This window comes from Mesoplodon mirus (genome assembly GCF_964341445.2).
Source record: "Mesoplodon mirus genome assembly, chromosome: 5".
NCBI classification, from domain to species: domain Eukaryota; kingdom Metazoa; phylum Chordata; class Mammalia; order Artiodactyla; family Ziphiidae; genus Mesoplodon; species Mesoplodon mirus.
The window spans coordinates 102525311-102545019 of record NC_138980.1 but is presented as its reverse complement, the minus strand read 5'-3'; the positions used below and the strand labels follow the sequence as shown (position 1 = coordinate 102545019).

The 19709-nt window shown below is 35.0% G+C and overlaps 1 protein-coding gene across 1 annotated transcript in view; it reads right to left on the bottom strand.

Moving 5' to 3' along the window:
* Positions 1-19709, bottom strand: part of ST8SIA4 (ST8 alpha-N-acetyl-neuraminide alpha-2,8-sialyltransferase 4) — a 106197-nt gene that overhangs the window by 65681 nt on the left and 20807 nt on the right. Inside the window, exon 4 of the mRNA XM_082623125.1 lies at positions 1182-1475. Within this exon, the coding sequence (XP_082479251.1) occupies positions 1182-1475 (294 nt within the window). The remainder of the gene's footprint in view (positions 1-1181; positions 1476-19709) is intronic.

Sequence of the window (19709 nt, the reverse complement as noted above, 5' to 3'; positions counted from 1 at the left end):
GGCCTTCATATCTCTAGCACCTCTGCTTGTCAACAGAATCTGTAGTTACAAGATTTACTCTCCTAAATTCACATATCTAATTGTGCTTCATGATTATCTTCCCAACCAGATCACAAGTTATTTTTCCAACTTTGTATTCCAATGCACTACAATGGACTCCATTATTCCACAAGTGTACAGTGTATTTAATTATTTTCTTGCCTCAGTTTCCTCTCATGATGCAATACATTTCCTTCTTGTTTCTTCTCTCTCTCCTTGTCTCTTCCCCCTGAGAATCGCTTTAAAGTTCTTTAAAATCATTTTCTGCTTTAAAAGTTTAGTTCAAATTTCAGATTTTTAGGACTTCTTTGCTAACCTGAGGAACAAATTCTACACTTCAGACAATATACCCCCTTACCATTTGTTTATACTTTACCTAGCTATACATGCCTCTGGTTCTACCATAAAGCCTATGCATTCCTTTAAAGCAGTGATCAGCTCTTCCATTGTGAATCTACAGCATTTGACATTAAGTAGATATCTAATAAATATACAGTATTGCTTATCTTTGTGTTACATATCACACACACTTATATGTATGCATGACTGAACTTAGCCTTTTGGTCATTTACCACTTTTAAGCAAGAGTCTGCTTGTTAGGTCTTTCTTTTGAGCTTGTATTAATAAAAGGGAAATGTTGACTTAATTCATAAAAATGTCATCTATGACTTCTGGGGGGAAGCAATAAGACATATTATCTCAGCCAGCCTTCTCTACCACTAGTTGGCCTCTTAACTATAGTTGGGACTTAATTGCTCCTTAAATACATCTAACGTTTAAGCTTCCACAATATTGCCCACTAGCCATTTAGCACTTCTGTTGGTAGTTTTTACCCCAAATTCATGAATTATACTATGACTTCTTATTACTCTTTAACACAGCAAAATATAAAAATCAGTAGTTTCTTCATGAGCAGATATAAATAAGTGCCAAGTTCAAATATTTGCTTTTTCAAGAAAGAGAATGAGCTAAAATAATACAGCACGTAAACGAGATTCAAGTTAGTAAACAGAGCAGCCATTATAAAACAATGGAAACATATATCCATTGGGAAATTACTGAGGTTCCTTCCTGTCTAGGGGAAAATGTGTAGTTATGTGTACCATGTGCCAAGGACAGACTGGTCCTTTCCAGACACTTACCCTCTGACAGCATGAATGAGTCTCAGTGATGGATAGGCAGTTCGCACTTTCAGTTTATTCTTAAGGATTAACGCATTAACCCACTCCACGTGCTTCTCTCCTCCTTTGACCATGAAAGCAGGGATCCAAAGGACACTGTCATTCAGCATGGAAAGTCTATGCACAAATTTTTCTCTGTCACTCTCATTCCGAAAGCCTCCAAATGCTCTTTGTACAACTGATGGATTCATGGTAATAAAATCTGATTTAGTTCCCACATCTGCAGCAAACTCCACCACAGGGGCTAGATTACACCTGAAGAGGAAAAAATTAATGGACAAATGAAAAGTAAATATGAAACAGTCACTCCTAAAATGGTGTGCATGAAAAGAAGAATGGGGAATGAGCATTTTTTTTTTCACCAGGTGGAAAAAAAAGAAAGATAATCTGCCTGGTAAAATTACATTTTCAGTAAGTCACCACACATTCAGGAATGCTGTCTTCAATAAAGATGTGCACTTCTAGTAATGGGGCTCAAATTCTCATTTATATTAATTCACTCTGCTGTCGAAGAATACTCATTGCTGTTATCTTCATAAAACCACATGATATGAATTCCTAATAGGTGAATTTATGATGGTAAATTCACAAGAGCTCTGCCATGTAGTAGGCAGTCTAAACCACATGCTGTTCCGTTAGTAAGTAAAACACATTTGACCTGATACTCCAATCTGCACCACTTGTCAAGCTTAAGTCATTTCGACAAGCTTATGAACATAAGTAAGTGGAGATGGCTTTTCTGTACCCTGAGGTTAAGGGAAAAATATAACTCCTTATGACGTTTTCCACAGACATATTTGTAATTGCCTTCTATAGGCCTAAATGTGAAGGAAAAGTTAGAAAAATGGAGTTATCACATTTAATATGCCTTTTTGAGATGTTAACTAATGCAGAAAAGCCTCTACTATAGGATCAAATATCTTTCTGTTCTTCAAAATGCCTGTTTTCCCTACTAAAAGGCCATGTGCCTTTGTGGAGGAGGGACAGAATTTGTTGCCCTGTTCTCACTACCAAAGCTCCAGGGCCTCAGAAAGTACCTGGGTCAGATTTTATTCTTGTAACCTGATTTCATTCCTGTATTACAAGAAAGCTTTGGAAAGCACCTTGAATTTTGCCTTCAACCAATTTGTGATGCTTCTTTGATTCTGTCACATAGACCTTTGGATTTGATGTAACTTAAAAAATAGCTTTTTTAATTTTACAATATTTTAAGTTGCTAAAAAGGGCACATTTTAATTAGTTGATAAGTGAAAAATTAGATTTTTAACAAACAAGAGTTTACTAATTTGGAAAAAAATCAATTGAATCTATACATTCATGAAAACACTCACACACACACAGATTTCTTTCTTTTCTTTTTCATTGTTTATATCAGCCTTTCAAGGGAAGGGAAGAGAAACTAATTTCCTCTTTCTGCATTTTTGCAGGTTTGACTGCATTATGAAAGTTTCTCACATTTCTCTTCCTTGTGCATTTTGCCACATTAATTAAATTCTCAAACAAGTTAAATTTAATTAGAAAGTAAAGTGTGTGCTCTGCTATTAAAATTACTGGTTTATATATCCTTCCTTATCTCTCTTAATTAATATATCTTATTACTTCCTAGATCTCTGACAACATTTATCTAATGCAACAAGTATCTTTCATCTCACACAATTAAGCAAAATCTATGTTATCTAGGATAACCTACTGAGAGAAAACAAATAAAAGTTAACACATATTATTTAGAAACAATCATTTCAAGTTATATAGCTTTAATTATACCCACTATATTACATGATAGAGTATTTATTTGTCTCTATCCATGATCCATGCACTACTGGAGATTAGTTATTATTCACTCCCCTCACAGTAAGAATATTAGGAATGGGACTGCCCTGGGAAAGAACAGCTACATGTGAACAGAAGCAAACTGAACATCTTACAGTGGAACTCATGGAAGACTGAGGATATGATAATTTTTGAAGTCCTAAAATGTGCTCCATACCAGTTAAAAATAGTCTAAAATTCTAAGCAAGCTGATTAGAAGATGAATTTGGATACTGTGAGGAAATGGTTTCTGAACAACATTGGTACAAACACTTCTCCTTCCTCAGGTAAAAAATAAACAACACTTGTTAACATGACAGTTAACATGTTCCTGTCAGGGGAGATGGCTTCAGACAGATCTTTTTGCTGTAATAATTCCTCAGCGATTCTTTTCAGAGGATTTCCACCATAGTAAAAAAAATCTATACTTCATTTTCTCTATAATTGTAAAAATAATCAGAGCCAACCCTGTTAAAGAAAGCCAAAATAACATCCCACTGAATTATCTTTTCAGGAAAAAAAATCACTTAATTACTTCATGCTTTTCATTACTTTTTCTTATGACATATTTAAAAGCCCCTCCACACCCATGTTTGCTAACACCCACTCTTTTAGGACTGATTCAGCGTGTTTCTGAAACAGGATTGTCTGGCCATGTGCCATTTAAGAGCTAATAAGATAGTCATCAATAAAATTGGGTGCTGAAAGACAGGAAGTTTCCACCTTGGAAGCAAAAGGAAACGAACAGAATAACAATATTTCTGGAGAATAGGGTTGGTTCTAGGAGAGGAACCAATATATTTGATGTAGTCAAAGAATGCTAAATGGCTGTGATATAAACTGAAAGAGCACCAGGAGATCAAAGAGTAATCAATCCACCTGAGCTTTACTGTAAAGTTTTTATGACCTAAGCACAGCCCAACCAGACTTTGTGAGGGATGGAAACAGAGGTACTGGAAATAGCATGACAGAAGGACACACTGTAAAATATGAACTATGCTGCCTCCACAGCCTGCTTGTTCATTTTCCCTGGAGTGACTATGTCTAATTTTTCACTGGAAGGAAAGATTAACATCATGTCCACATGTGGCCAGCAAATTAACTTCTTTGTAGTTGAGTTAGATATCTAGTCATATAATTAGCTGAATGTCACATAATCAGGGCAAGCATTAAGGAAGCCAAAATAACCAACCAGCTGTGTTACACTCCAGCAATTCAGTAGACTTGTTGTGAACTTCACAGCGTTACTAGTAGCAATACTGCTGATTGAGCAAGATTATAAATAGATTTGCAATCACACATTCTTAACTTTCCTTTTTAAAAAATCTTCTCAGGGATTACAGTCATCAAAAGTATCCAGAATGTGTAGCAAGCATTTACGAAGCATTATTTCACATGTTATTCTTAATCTCATAAAAGTGAAGTGCCCAATTTTTAAACGATGGATATCTGTGAGTCAAAACTACCGAGGGCACGAGAATATTTAATACACTCAAGTTCTGTTTCTTTAGCCAAATTAAATTTTTGTACTGACCAATTATTTTGACATATCAAAAACATGAGAACATATACACAGAATTAGGTCTGTTGGCCAAACTCCCTGTTTACTCTAAGCGGCCCGATTTTCAATTTGTTTGTTTTTATTTTCCATCACTGATTAAAAATCCTTGGGAAGGCAGCTAGCTCCACTTGTACTCTAGACCAGTGGTCCCCAACCTTTTTGGCACCAGGGACTGGTTTCGTAGAAGATAATTTTTCCACAGATGGGGTGGGGGGGGCAGGATGTTTCAGGCGGTAATGAGAGTGATGGGGAGCGACAGGGAGAGATAGGGAGCTGCAGATGAAGCTTTGCTTGCTCGACTGCCACTCACCTCCTGCTGTGTGGCCCAGTTCCTAACAGGCCGTGGACCAGTAGCGGTCTACGGCCCAGGGGTTGGGGACCCCTGCTCTAGACCTCTGAAATTTCTTCTGTGATCTCAAACTAGATGTGATTGCCTCTCAGCATTCCTTTTATGCAGAACTGAGGCACTTTCATTTATTTCACAGCCATATAAAATGTTTTTAATAAATTTTAATTCACTTAATTATTTAAGGAAAGATGTGTTTATTTCATGTATAATAGCTCAAGACCACTCAGTTCTCTAGCAAGACATATCTCTTAGATTTGTTAGTATTCTCTGCATGTCCCTGAAGTCATGGCTCAACAGTCTAAGTAACTAGGAGGTCCCTCTTTCAATAGCTCAACAGATATGCTTTGAGAGTTCATTGTGCAAATACTACACAGTACTCAGAACTCTTTTTCCAGCTATCTTACTATTTGTGCTAGTTTACAATGATATAACCTGGCCAAAATATGATCTTGACAATTATTATTAGTAATAGCAATAAGATAATACTCATTCAATTAGCTACATGTTTATGTATCCCACATTTGTGCTACCTACAGAACTAGTCATCTGAGATACTGAGGTACGACAGCATGTACTGTGATTTAGGAGGTGGTTAATTACTTCTTTACACATACAACATAGATTACATGAGAAGGGAACAATACTGAGTGCACTACAGCCTTACCTCTGTTCTTTCTCACCATTAGTTAATGTTCAGACAAGTTCCCATCACACAATTTTCCAAACACATCCTTTTTTTTTTGTTGGCCAATCTCATTGTGTATTTATCTGTACTAACACTGAAATCCCTCAGCCCAAACCATCGTTGTCAATGGAACCACATTTGTCAAATGACTATGAAGTGAGAGATAACCTCTTCTCTTTTCTGCCCTCAGAGGAAGCATATGGTTCCTATCTGCTCCCATCCTGTTTTTGAGCTTGAAGAGCCAAGAAAGAGAACAAAGAATCTCTAATACCTGGTTTTGTTTTAGGCTTTGTGGTTACCCTCTCAAAACTTCTAGGGGAAGCTGAAACATGCCACCTATGAGCCTCTTTGACTTTCTTGAGGTGAGGATAATAGACCCGAAACAATAATTTTGCAATACTTTGAGGTAAGGAGTAGTATTATCTCCACTTAGAGGTAAGGAACTGGGTCAAGGTAATTAGGAAACATGTCCAAGGACATAGCACATATAAAATAAAAGCATAACTATTTAAAAATGACTCCAGGACAGGAGTTTTAATTGACACTACTTATACATTGATTTCTTTCAGAATCAGCGAAAATCTACTTATACATTGATTTCTTTCAGAATCAGCGAAAAATGTCTGTATGTTCATGTTTCACCCCAACCTTCCTGTAAGAGAAAGAATGCCTTATCATTTGGTCTTAAGCATATTATACAAGGCCATTCAGCCACGACATTCCCCAAATCCTGAGCAGTTATTAAACAAAGGGCTTTTAGGTATCTAACACATAAAAATAATACTTATATTTCAGATCTCTTGAGGGAAAGGATTTTCAAAAAATGCTGGTAAAAGGATTGAATATCTAATTGATGTGACTTTTTGAAATATGAAGCTTAGGGTTAACAGATGACTTATATGTGGTATATCATTAGGTAGTAAACAAAATAAACAAATCCTCAAGTTGATAGAAATAAATACAAAAATGACACATATCATGAAAATAACTAAGTGATTAAACAGAAGAGAGATGTTTTTTCACAAACCCAGATTTGTTTACATATTTGGCAAGGGTGAGAAGAACAGTGTCATATTATTTCTATGGAAATCACAGAATGAAAAAAATTAAACTCATTCTAGAAAACGAAGATCCAAATACCAGAGAAATATGTTAGACTATGGCATTTCCACACTTCAGTCAAAATCAAAATAGAGTCATTGGGCAAATTTGCTACAACTGCACAGATATTATTCAATAACTTAGTTTTCTGTGGGGAGAGGGAAAGGTATGCCAAGGAATGGATATATTGTGCTTAAATCAAATAAACTTGCATGCGTGTGATTGTTTTCTATTTCACAAAAGTGAATATATATAGTAGCAAGACTAATATTTATTTAACTTATTATAAATTTCAAGTTTCTGGAAAATTCAAATAAAGGAATATTAAGGATACCCTCTAAATCTTTCCTTTGTAATTAAAAATGAAGGATCGTTTTAACTTTTCTGAAGAGGGTATGAAGAGAAAATTCTGGCAGCTGTTGAGAAATTCCCTGTTCATTGTCTCGGGTAAAAATTCATTATTGGGATATTTCAGACAAGGGGGTGGGAAACCAAGCAATATCTTAGAATGTATTTTCAAGTACTCTTGTCCTAGTCAGGGAACTGGACTACTCCATTGATCAGTGGTTGCTGAGCAGTTAGTACTGTTTTACAGAGGGAAGAGAACTGATTTAGCATGGAATTTATGTTCTTAAAAAGTAAGTTGTACTTTAAAAGGAAAGAAACAGCATTCATGAAATATTATGGCTGATACTTTAATTATCCATGCCAGAAAACCAAGGCAGAAGAACTATAACATTTTCTCTTCGCAATTCATGGTGTTAATAAACTAAGTACAATGCGGTCATCACAGTGGCTGTGGGAAACATACTTGAGTTTTCTAACTTTCAGTGATTACACCAGCAAACCTGTCATAGTAACAGTGCATTGACATTTAACTTTCTTGTTTAAGAAAACAAAAATATTTTTAATTTGTCACTCTAAACTATAAATATATTTTTTCTTTTCATTTTTTGGAAAGTATAATCTGAATCATTGAAAAATGATTTCTAATTTAGTATATATAATTTACTTGACACTTGGTCCTGGAAAGACAGTTGGTATAATGTTCAGAGGAGTTAGGTATTCTGATACCATCAAGCATTCAGAAAAGTATCATATCATGAGTGGATAAAAATGAATGTTTCATTTTCTAATATCACAAGGTAGGCTAAGGCAGCTTCACATTCATTACATCATATTTATTCTAAGTGGATTTTTCTCATACTCTGTTTAGTAGAAAATAACATTTTGACTGGTGGAAAGCCCTTGATCTCCATAATTCTTTTATCTTCCATATCTGGTTCATCACAAAGCCCTAAAAATTCATCTCAGAAACTTCCTCATGAATATATTCTCTCTTCTCTATTTCTATTGATATTTTCTCAGCTTAGGTACCACCATGTTTTTTTGAACTATCATTGGAATAATTTCCTAATTAATTATTTTTCAAACTGTTAGCTGGAACAATTGGTGGATCATGAATTGATCTGCAATTTTTAAAGAATGAAAAAGAACAAAACTGTCTATAGTAGAAAATGACAGTGTTCCATGCACATAATTTTATGGAAATTTATTTCAGATTTACGTGTGTGTGTAGTAATAGTAGCTGAGGAAGCAATAGCAGGAGTATATCATGATATAAGTTGTATTTCTTGCTATGCATTTTTTTTAACAGTACTGAAAAACATTGCTCTAACCAGTTCTGTAACACAAGGACTCCAGCTTGATCATTCTCTGTTTCAAGGATGGTATCATCTTATTAATATGCACATTTGACCATGATACTATCCTAACCAAAAACCTTCAGTGATATCAGTCCAAGGGCTTTCATAATTTGCCCCTACCCTTACTTTCCAGAACTTTCTCTCTATACGTTTGCCTGTCTTAGATCCCAATGGCATCAGACTACTCCATGTACTTTTCTGTCTGTGTTCCTTTATTTATGATGATACCTCTGCCTGAAATGACTACCTCTCTAAGACACTCTAGCCTCTAACCTCAAAAAGTCCTATTTTTTCTTAAAACTCAAAGGTTAATATCCACTGCAATGTTTCACATGATTTCTTTGGCAGAACTAATTGTTTCTGCTGCACTGTTCTAAAATATTTACTTATATCTTTATTCTACAATGTATGGAACTTGATTACATTTAGTTGCTTGTATAGGGTTGATATCTTTAAAATGCAATTAGTCAAGCTAACCATAATAATAATGACGGTTACTCTGCGTAGGTGAATTGAGAACCTGTTTACAATGGTATTTGATCTCTCAGTCTTCTAGGAGTGCTGCTGAGCATTTAAATCAAGTCCTGAAAATTCACAGGCCCATGGGCCACAGGTTAACGTAACTCTGAAAAATGGGCAATTTTGCTGGGCTATTTCCCCATTTAAAGGGGACAGGCTCTCATGGGCTTGATGATAAATGCCAAAGAAAACATATCTACCACCTGGTTTGGGCCCTGAGGCTGTCAGTTTGTGAGCTCTGCACTAAATCTTCTGATTCCCTGTACAAACAGTTCAATTTTTATTTTTAACATGTATGTTCTATTAAACATGTTAAACATGTTTCATTAGAAAGTTGATCCAGTGTGTGTTTTTGGAGGTGAATTAAGGAACACAAAAGGTACCAATAAATATGTATTAAGCTGAAACCTGCATTTTAACTGTAGTTGTTAAAATATTTAACTCTCAGAAGGTGTGCTAACTAAAATACACAAAAATTGAAAAAAGTCATCCTTTTAAGGTTGGAATTATTTAAATTACAACAAGAAATACAATCTTTTTCACTAATGTGAACGTATGTACATGTTTAAAAGGTAAGTAGGATTATTGTTAATGATCTCAGTCATCGAAGCTTAAAAAGCATGAAAGGCACATTCACACAATACTTCAGTAAAATGATGTATGCCAAGAATAAGGGCAAGAATATCCATACAAATACAACATTCCTGGAAAGGGAATTATTTTCCTGTCCCAAACTGAACTGCCTTAAAACTTAGTTTCACTCATTTTTATAATTAGTTCCTTCTGTCTCTCTGGCAGCAATGTTTTTTTCTTAGTTCTCTTATTACTGTCACTGTACTAGTTTGTTATTCCTCTCTTCATGTCTGTCTCCTCCATCAGACTGCAAACTCCAAACAGAACAGACCATGTAATTTATCCTTATATCCTTAATACCCAATGGAGCCCCTCAGAACTTGTCATCTAGCGGCTGCTTGATAATTGTTTGTTGAATGAAGAAATACTTGTTGGGGCTTCCCTGGTGGCGCAGTGGTTGAGAGTCCGCCTACCGATGCAGGGGACACGGGTTCCTGCCCCGGTCCGGGAAGATCCCACATGCTGCGGAGCAGCTAGGCCCGTGAGCCATGGCTGCTGACCACAACAGGAGAGGCCACAACACTGAGAGGCCCGCTTATTGAAAAAAAAAAAAAAAGAAAAAAAAAAAGAAATACTTGTTGAATTAATGTGACTACAAATTAATGGAACCACTGCTTCCATTTTTAAACTTCAAATAAATGTTTTTATTTTTTAAAATCGTCATATTTAGGAGCCATACATTTATGCCAAAGGATACTAGTACTTAAGAAATACTATGGAACCCTAATTTTGAACTGCTTTTCTAAACAATTCTGAATCACAATAGAAAAATCCCTCTCAATTCTTTATAGGATCACATGCTTTTGACTCAAGACCATGTTGTTCAGTCTGATCATTTATATAATTCACTAAACATAATAAGAGCTATCAGTTACTACCTTATGCAAGATACTATACATATCTAAGTTATTCAAACTTTAAAGAACATCCATATAATTAAGTATAAGTAATCATATTCTACAAATGAGGGGAAAAGAATTCAGTTTACAAATCCTCAGAGCTGGGATTTAAATCCAACTTTGTATCTAAAACACTATGAATCCAAAAGTTACTGCACGATACCGCAGGTTCAAATGATTTTCATTGTCCAAAATACATATTCATTTTCTCCCTCTCCCCCCGCCCATGCACACATACACTACACTTGACACTAATGACAGAATACTCAGAACTAGACTGCAAAACTACAAGTTGCATTTTTATGTGTTTGTTTAAACAAAAAATATATTTCCTGCTTAATATCACTCAGGTAGTGTTAGAGCTGTAACATGACCCCAAACCTCCTAACTCCCATATATATCACTCTTCTCATCTATACTCCAGAATTTTAACATAATTTTCAAAATTAAAATTGTCTTCATTTCCAATTTAAAAACAGTATTTGTGTTCACATACAAACACTAACAAAAAGAGAAGTTAAAATACTCTTCAAACATAGAACACTTGTACATCTCCCTCTAAAATATAATCACTATTAACATTTGGTACCATACTGACTTCTAATATGTTAAATAAAAGTTTCCAGTAATGGCATAAGTGAAGCTGTGGTTCCAAGAATTTTGGTGGATGCCAGTGAAATAGATATGGGAAGTAGGAGATCTTATCTCCCAGAAAAATGTCAAGGTCCTTTCCCCAAAACTATACTAAATGATGCTGGTATAAAACAATTTCCCTCCCTTTTGATAATGTTTGTATTCACTGGTTCTTCTTTATATATTTTGTACATATGGTGACTTCCCAAGGCCCTGACCTCATCACACTTACAATAATTCGTATGAATCATTAAAATGTAGTCTTGTTCCATAGAAAACAAGCTTATGGTTACCAAAGGGGAAAGGGGGGGAGGGATAAATTAGGAGTTTGGGATTGACATATACACACTACTATATATAAAATAGATAACCAACAAGGACCTACTGTATAGCACAGGGAACTCTACTCAATATCTTGTAATAACCTCGAGTGGAAGAGAATGTAAAAAAAAGAATATATATATATATATATATATATATATATATATATATATCTGATTCACTTTGCTGTACACCTGAAACTAACACAACATTGTAAATCAACTATATTTCAACCAAAATTAAAAATAAACAAACAGACAAAAACTTAGTCTTGTTTTTCTTTGGCTAAGAAGTAATACCCTTCCCCTGATTTTAAGTCTTAACATTGGCTTGCATACATCAGGAGGAAAGACAACACTCCTGGACCAAAGGAAAAAAAAAGCCAGATTAGAGGATACAGTATTAAGTATTAAGTAGAGAATGCTATTTCCACAAGTTGACTGATGAAAAGGAAATTTATTCATAGAACATGGCAACCAGAAGGAAAAAAAAATCACACAACAATGCAAGTTGACAGGCTCTATTCCAAAGTTGTCTACTGAATCATAAGAAAATAGAGTCATAGAGTTTCAGAGCCAGAAAGGAATTTATGAGTCCATCTAGTTCAATGGCTAGATTTGGCATATCAGGAACACTGAAGCTCAAAATGGTTTATATTACTTGTTCAAAGTCACACAGCTATATTTAGTGGCAATACCAGCAAGAGAATCCAAGTTTCTGAACTCTTTCATGAGAATTATTTCAACTACACTCTTTGGGAGAATATATACTGCTTAGCAACAATGACCATTTTAGTGCAAATATTTACATCTTCTGTGTGTCTGGGTCACAGATATAATTTTACTACCATGAATATACAATACCACCAATACATTAATCCTAAACCATCAGAAGGAAGAAAAAATTACATTTATTGAATAACTAATTTGTACTTGGATTTATTCTAGACAATTTCACACACATTATCTCATTTACTTCTATACTCACAAAAAAGGGAAGATAGAGATTATTTCCCTCATATTATATATAAAGAAACTGGGGCTTAGAGAAGTAAATAAATCACTTAAGACTGAATATAAATTAGATGGAAAAGATGGAACTTGAAACTAGATTTACCTGACTTAAAGGTTTATCACATTTGATTAAGATGTTAGCTCCTATGAGAGAAAAGGTCATGAGTCTCCTGCTTGATGATCTGTCTCTGGAATATTTTGACATATATTTTTGGCACATAGTAAGTGCTTAATAAAAGAAAGGAATTCTCACAGGATGGTCCACAGACCATGACTGGAGAAAATGCTAAACATTATAAAGTCAGCTTGGTGTTTATTTAATTTTTTACTGTTTTTTCCCTAGCTTTATTGAGATGTAATTGACATATAACATTATGTATGTTTAAGGTATACAACATGATTATATTATATATGTACATATTGTGAAATCATTGCCACACATAGTTACCATTCACACAGTTACCAGTTTTTGTGTGTGTTCGATTTTATTTGTTGTTCAATTTGTTTTGTTAGCCTAGACTTTGAAGAATGGCTGGTAGTTTGTGGAAATGTCAGACATTAAAATGGCCTTCCCTCTTCTGTCTTTCATGCTAAGTCACAAAAATTTGAAATGTACACTAATTAAGACCATTTCTCACTGGTCTTCACATTTCAGAATAAACATACAACTAAAAACTTCACACTCTAGTGCAGCACTGACTGCTATTTCTAATTTTAAAAGATAAGTGTTTTCAATCTTCATTTGAAAATAAAGTATTGGACTTTGAGTATGAGAGAAAAAACTTCTGTTGTTGCTTCCTTCTCCAAATTACCGTGTACACTCGGGAAAGTCACTTAGACTCTCTGTTCTATGGAAAAATGTGGTTTGTTAACCTAAGCCTAACTTCTTCAGAGGAACCAATGGGAACCAATTTGGATTATTCAAGATTCATTTTCTGTCATCCAAAAAATGTGGCATATTTATATTCACTATCATTTGCCCTTTCCATGTATTATATAATTCATAAAGTCCTTGGTTTTCTTAAATTGCCTTCCACCGTCTATCCCCACTGTCTCTATCTTACTTTGCCCCTCATTATCTCCATCCTTAGACTATTTTCAGTATTCCCATCTTTGTCCCCCTGTAATTGATCACCTAAAAATCTTCCTGAAATTTAAATGTGATCATGACATTCCTCTCCTGAGTGGCTCCACAGACTACTTGATAAATTAAATCCAATCTCCTTAGCAAAATACAATGGACCCTGCATAACCTGTCAGCTTCCCTCTCCAGCCTTACCTGCTTCTTTTGAGCCACACAACCTTCTATTCCATCATACTGAAACTATTCACAGGCCCAGAAAAGCCACTCATTCCTACACCCAGGTTCCTTGGTGCATCATAGATCCAGTTTGGACTAGGTCTCACTCTCTTTTCTCTCCTTTCCTTATTTCTTCAGTTTTCATCATAATTTAACTCGTGTTGCTTCTCTCAGGAAATCATCCTTGATCATCCAGCTTATGTATCCTCTCTGCCTCAATATCAGTGCCTAGTTCTGTGAGTACCTCTAATAAAGCAATTTGTGCATTATCAGTTCATTACTTTATTTTCTTTACAGGACTAAAATCATCTCAGATGTAAAGAATTGATCTGCATTTTTGTATCTTCCTGATAAATAGGTGAATAAAAGAATGAAGGAATTAATGAAAAAATTATAAGAAAGATCAAAGCTATGCTATGTATCACCTGAAAACAATAGGTACTGAAAAGTTCAATTGTGTTTGGCTTTGGAGTACATATTTTGGGCTGATGTCCACTCACAGATGAATTTAATAGTAGACAAATAACAAATGCTTTAAACCCAAAACTGAAGGTATATTTTGAAAATCTATGGAATGACCAACTGCCCATTTGCTAATGCTCCTTTGATGTAAGGAAAGGATGATCTCTACCATATTTTACATTAGTATGAATCTTATCATTGAAGTTTATCATCTTACTCTGTCCTATGATTTGGGTTTCATCACATTTGCCTCCTCTAGTATCTTCCTTATTGAGTGTTCTTTCTCTTTCTTACCTTTGATTTATTTATTACCATGGTCCTTCCATCTGCAAATATGCTCATGCTTCTATACCTTTACATTCCTCTTACGCTTATAATAAGAACAACAACAAAACTCCAACAAGAACAAACAAATAAGCCAACAAACTGTAAGGACCTCTCTTGGACTACAGGATACCATGTAAATCCTTAACATGGTGAAACAATCCTTCATTATTTAAGGCCAACATACCCTGTCATTTCCCCTTCCATATTGTCCTTCAATATGAACCTAATAGTAGAGTAGTCCCAAACACTGCCTTACCATAAGACCATTGAAAGCATTTGTCTTTGTGCTTACTGGACCCTTTGCCTGAGATTCCTCTTTTCCATGTGTTGAATGACTAATCATCCAGATGTACAATGATTTACTCATCCTTTCTTGCTGTGTGTTAGAAAATGCATTTATACTTCAACAATCGTTCACATTTGGGTAGATTCCTAGAACTGGAAATAGTAAATAAAGGAATCTACTATTTTTAAGGGTTGGGGGACATTATAAACCTGATTTTTGGAAAAGTTGTATCAATCTATATTTTTAAAAGCATTTCAAAGGAGTGCCAACATCAGTATAACTTTATGCTGAATACTAAGAATTTTAAATATCCTTGTTAGATTGATAGATGAAAAACTGTAGTTTTTTTTATAATACTGCATTTTTAGAAAACAGTCACCCAAGTCCAGGAAGTGCAGAGAGTCCCAGTCAGGAAGCGCAAGGAGGAACACGCCAAGAGACATAGTAATCAAACTGACAAAAATTAAAAACAAACAAAAAATACTAAAAGCAACAAGGGAAAAATGACAAATAACATACAAGGGAACTCCCATAAGATTATCAGCTGATTTCTCAGCAGAAACTCTGCAAGCCAGAAGGGAGCGGCATGATATATTTAAAGTGATGAAAGGGAAGAACCTACAACCAAGAATACTCTACCCAGCAAGGCTCTCATTCAGATTTGATGGAGAAATCAAAAGCTTTACAGACAAGCAAAAGCTAAGAGAATTCAGCACCACCAGACCAGCTTTGAAACAAATGCTAAAGGAACTCCTCTAGGCAGGAAAGAGACTAGCAACTTAAAACAACCTGGTACATACATAGACTGCTATATCAAAACCTCATGGGGGGCTTCCCTGGTGGCGCAGTGGTTGAGAGTCCGCCTGCCAATGCAGGGGATGCGGGTTTGTGCCCCGGTCCGGGAGGATCCCATATGCCGCGGAGCGGCTGGGCCCATGAGCCATGGCCACTGAGCCTGCGCGTCTGGAGCCTGTGCTCCGCAATGGGAGAGGCCACAACAGTGAGAGGCCCTAGTACGGCCAAAAAAAAAAAAAAAAAAACAAACCTCACGGGAACAGCAAACCCAAAAACTACAATAGATACATGCACAAAAAAGAAAAAGCAACCCAAACACAACACTAAAGATGGTCATCAAACCACAGGAGAAGAGAATAAAAGAGGAAGGGAAGAAAAAAAATGTACAAAAACAAACCCAAGACAATTAAGAAATGACAATTGGAACACATATACTGATAATTACCTTAAATGTAAATGGATTAAATGCTCCAACCAAAAGACATAGACTGGATGAATGAATACAAAAACAAGACCTGTGTATATGCTGTCTACAAGAGACCCACCTCAGACCTAGGGACACATACAGACTGAAAGTGAGGGGACAGATGAAGGTATTCCATGCAAATTGAAATCAAAACAAAGCTGGAATACCAATACTCATATCAGACAAAATAGATTTTAAAAATAAAGACTGTTATAAGACACAAAGAAGGTCACTACATAATGATCAAGGGATCAGTCAAAGAAGAAGATATAACAATTGTAAATATATATGCACTCAACACAGGAGCATCTCAATATATGAGGCAAATACTAACAGCCATAAAAGGGGAAGTCAGCAGTAACACAATAATAGTGGGGGACTTTAACACCCCACTTTCATCAATGGACAGACCATCCAGACAGAAAATCAATAAGGAAACACAGGCCTTAAATGACACATTAGATCAGATGGACTTAATTGAGGTTTAAAGAGCATTCCATCCAAAAGCAGCAGAATACACATTCTTCTCAAGTGCACATGGAACATTCTCCAGGATTGACCAAATGCTGGGCAACAAAGCAAGCCTCCATAAATTTAAGAAAATTGAAATCGTATCAAGCATCTTTTCCAATCATAATGCTATGAGATTAGAAATAAACTACAAGAAAAAAACTAAAAAACCCACAAACATGTGGAGACTAAACAATATGCTACCAAACAACCAACGGATCACCGAAGAAATAAAAGAGGAAATCAAAAAATACTTAGAGACAAGTGAAAATGAAACCACAACAATCCAAAACCTATGGGATACAGCAACAGCAGTTCTGAGAGGGAAGTTAATAACAATACAATCTTACCTCAGGAAACAAGAAATATCTCAAATAAACAACCTAACCTTACACCTAAAGCAACTAGAGAAAGAAGAACAAACAAAACCTACAGTTAGTAGAAAGAAAGAAATCATAAAAATCAGTGCAGAAAAAAATAGAGACAAAGAAAACAATAGCAAAGATCAATGAAACTAACAGCTGGTTCTTCGAAAAGGTAAACAAAGTTGACAAACTTTTAGCCAGACTCATCAAGAAAAAAGGGAAGAGGACTCAAATCAATAAAATTAGAAAATGGGATAGTCATTTTAAAACAATGTTTTAAAATTTAAAATAGTTTGTCAAGTCATTGTCATTTCCATTTTAAAAAAAAGTATCTCTTGTAGATAAAATCTTTTTATCCAAGGAGTGACATGATTGGAAAAAAAAGTTAGAGCTTTACCTCACATCACAATCCATAACGAATTCCATATTTAGTTTACAGTAGAATTTTAAAAACCATAAATAATTAGAATAAAATAGAAATTCTGATTTCTACCCAGAATATGTATTTTATGGTTAAAATCAATAGAAATAACAAAGATAATTAGTTTTTTTAAAACTATAAAATTTCAGATTAAAAATATGAATAAACCATTAAGTAAAAATAAGGTAGAAAATATATGTAGCAAATATCACATAAGCAATGTTGGTATTTCTAAAATATAAAGTGGTTTTTGTTTTTGTTTTTGTTTTTTTTGGCGGTACGCTGGCCTCCCACTGTTGTGTCCTCCCCCATTACGGAGCACAGGCTCCAGATGCGCAGGCTCAGCGGCCATGGCTCACGGGCCCAGCCGCTCCACGGCATGTGGGATCTTCCCAGACCGGGGCACGACCCCATGTCCCCTGCATCGGCAGGCGGACTCTCAACCACTGTGCCACCAGGGAAGCCCTAAAGTGGTTATTTTAATTAATAAGAATTTTAAAATATCTTTCTAATGCCTGCACCAGTCTCCCTACCAGAAACTTAGTTGTTTGCAGTTAAAACATTTTATTTAAGGACAAACGTTCTCAGTGAGAGTGCAAGGGAAAAAAAATAAGGCCATTTTTGTGAACACGTAGAAAAGTAGGCATATTTTTTCTCTCCCAGAGAAGAGTCCATTTTGCTATAAAAGAGTTAGCATTCATAGAAGGTCAAAAAAGATGATTTAAAGTTTGCCATAAATTATCCACCAGTGGAGAATTAAACACTGAGTTATAAAAATGTATTGTATCAGTCAAGGTAAGTAAATTCTTCCATCTTTTTCTCTTGTGAAACATCTCATCCCTTCTCTTAGGAAGCTAGATCATCATAAAGTAAAACATTTTTATCTTATTACTTTGGTTTCCTGAAGAAATATATCTCTTCACTACAATTCTTTCTAATTTTATATACTCAGATTTTATAGACACTCCTATCTGAGTAGTGTTCCTGTGTCTTCACATTTCATATTATCTAATATGTTATTCAGTGTCAACTATATACACTTTTGATATATTTGATAAATTTGAGGAAGGTTTGACTTCTTGTCTATATAAGACAAAGAGAATTTGCATTTCTAGCCAATGGTCATGGCTATTAGAAAAAGTGGTAATAAATTTAACTTTCAACTACAACATTTGACTCAAGCAAGGTGTGCTTTAATATCAGTCGACATTAGTTTAGATTTACGGTTTATGCATTTCTTTACTATTTATATTTCCCAACTGATACTTAGAAAATCACTTTGAAATGATAGGCTTATTATTATTATTATTATTAATATCATTGGATGTTGGAAATAATCATGTTTAGAACCTAACGTATTTGTCCAATACTACATTTCCTGGCTTTATTTTTTTTTTCATTTTATTTTTTATTGAAGTATAGTTGATTTACAATGTTATATTAGTTTCAGGTGTACAACATAGTGATTCTAATAATTGTCAGGAACCCAGCTTTTCTGATTCCCAATATCTAGGACATTTCACTATACTACTCATCATATTTCTATATTTTCTTTTTAATTTTAAGGGTTTAAATGACCATAAATCACCTTATATATGACTCCTCTTACATATTAATTTTGGAATTCAGTGTTGTATTCAGTGTCTAAGGCAAGAATATATGGACACAAACCAAAATTTTCTCAATTCCTACATTAATTCTTTCATTCAATAAATAAATAGCACATACCTTAATGTATCAAATTTGGTACTAGGTCCTAAAGATACAGGCTAACTAAATCAGACATGGTGAGGAGTCCCAGCTTCCCTAGACCATACTGTTTAGGCATATTGAGAATTCCAGAACATTACAAACCTTAATGCACATAAGAATCACCTGGGCGCTGTGACCAAATGCACATTCTGACTCAGCAGGACTGGTGCAAGTCCTCACATTCTGTATTTCTAACAAGCTTCCAAGTGATGTTAATGCTGGTAGTTCAGAGCCACAATCTGAATAGCAAGGATTTACTTATATAAATATGTATATATTTAAATGGATATTTTAAGTGATCTTTCATTGCTGTTCCTATATTTTAAGAAAAAAAAATATGAACCAAGAGGAAATTAGAAGGGAATTGGTCAAGCACTGCAGGAACTGAAGATGTTGATTAACAAAGGAAAAACGAGCAAAGTTGTCTAGGCTAGAAGAAGATGGGGACAAGACAGAATGCAGGAAAGGGAGGTAGAAAGAGAGAAATAAACAAACAAAATTAAATTTGGAATTCCAACCAGCCAGAACAACAACACAAAGTGTTTTGCAGCTCTTAGTTAACCATTTCTGAGTCAT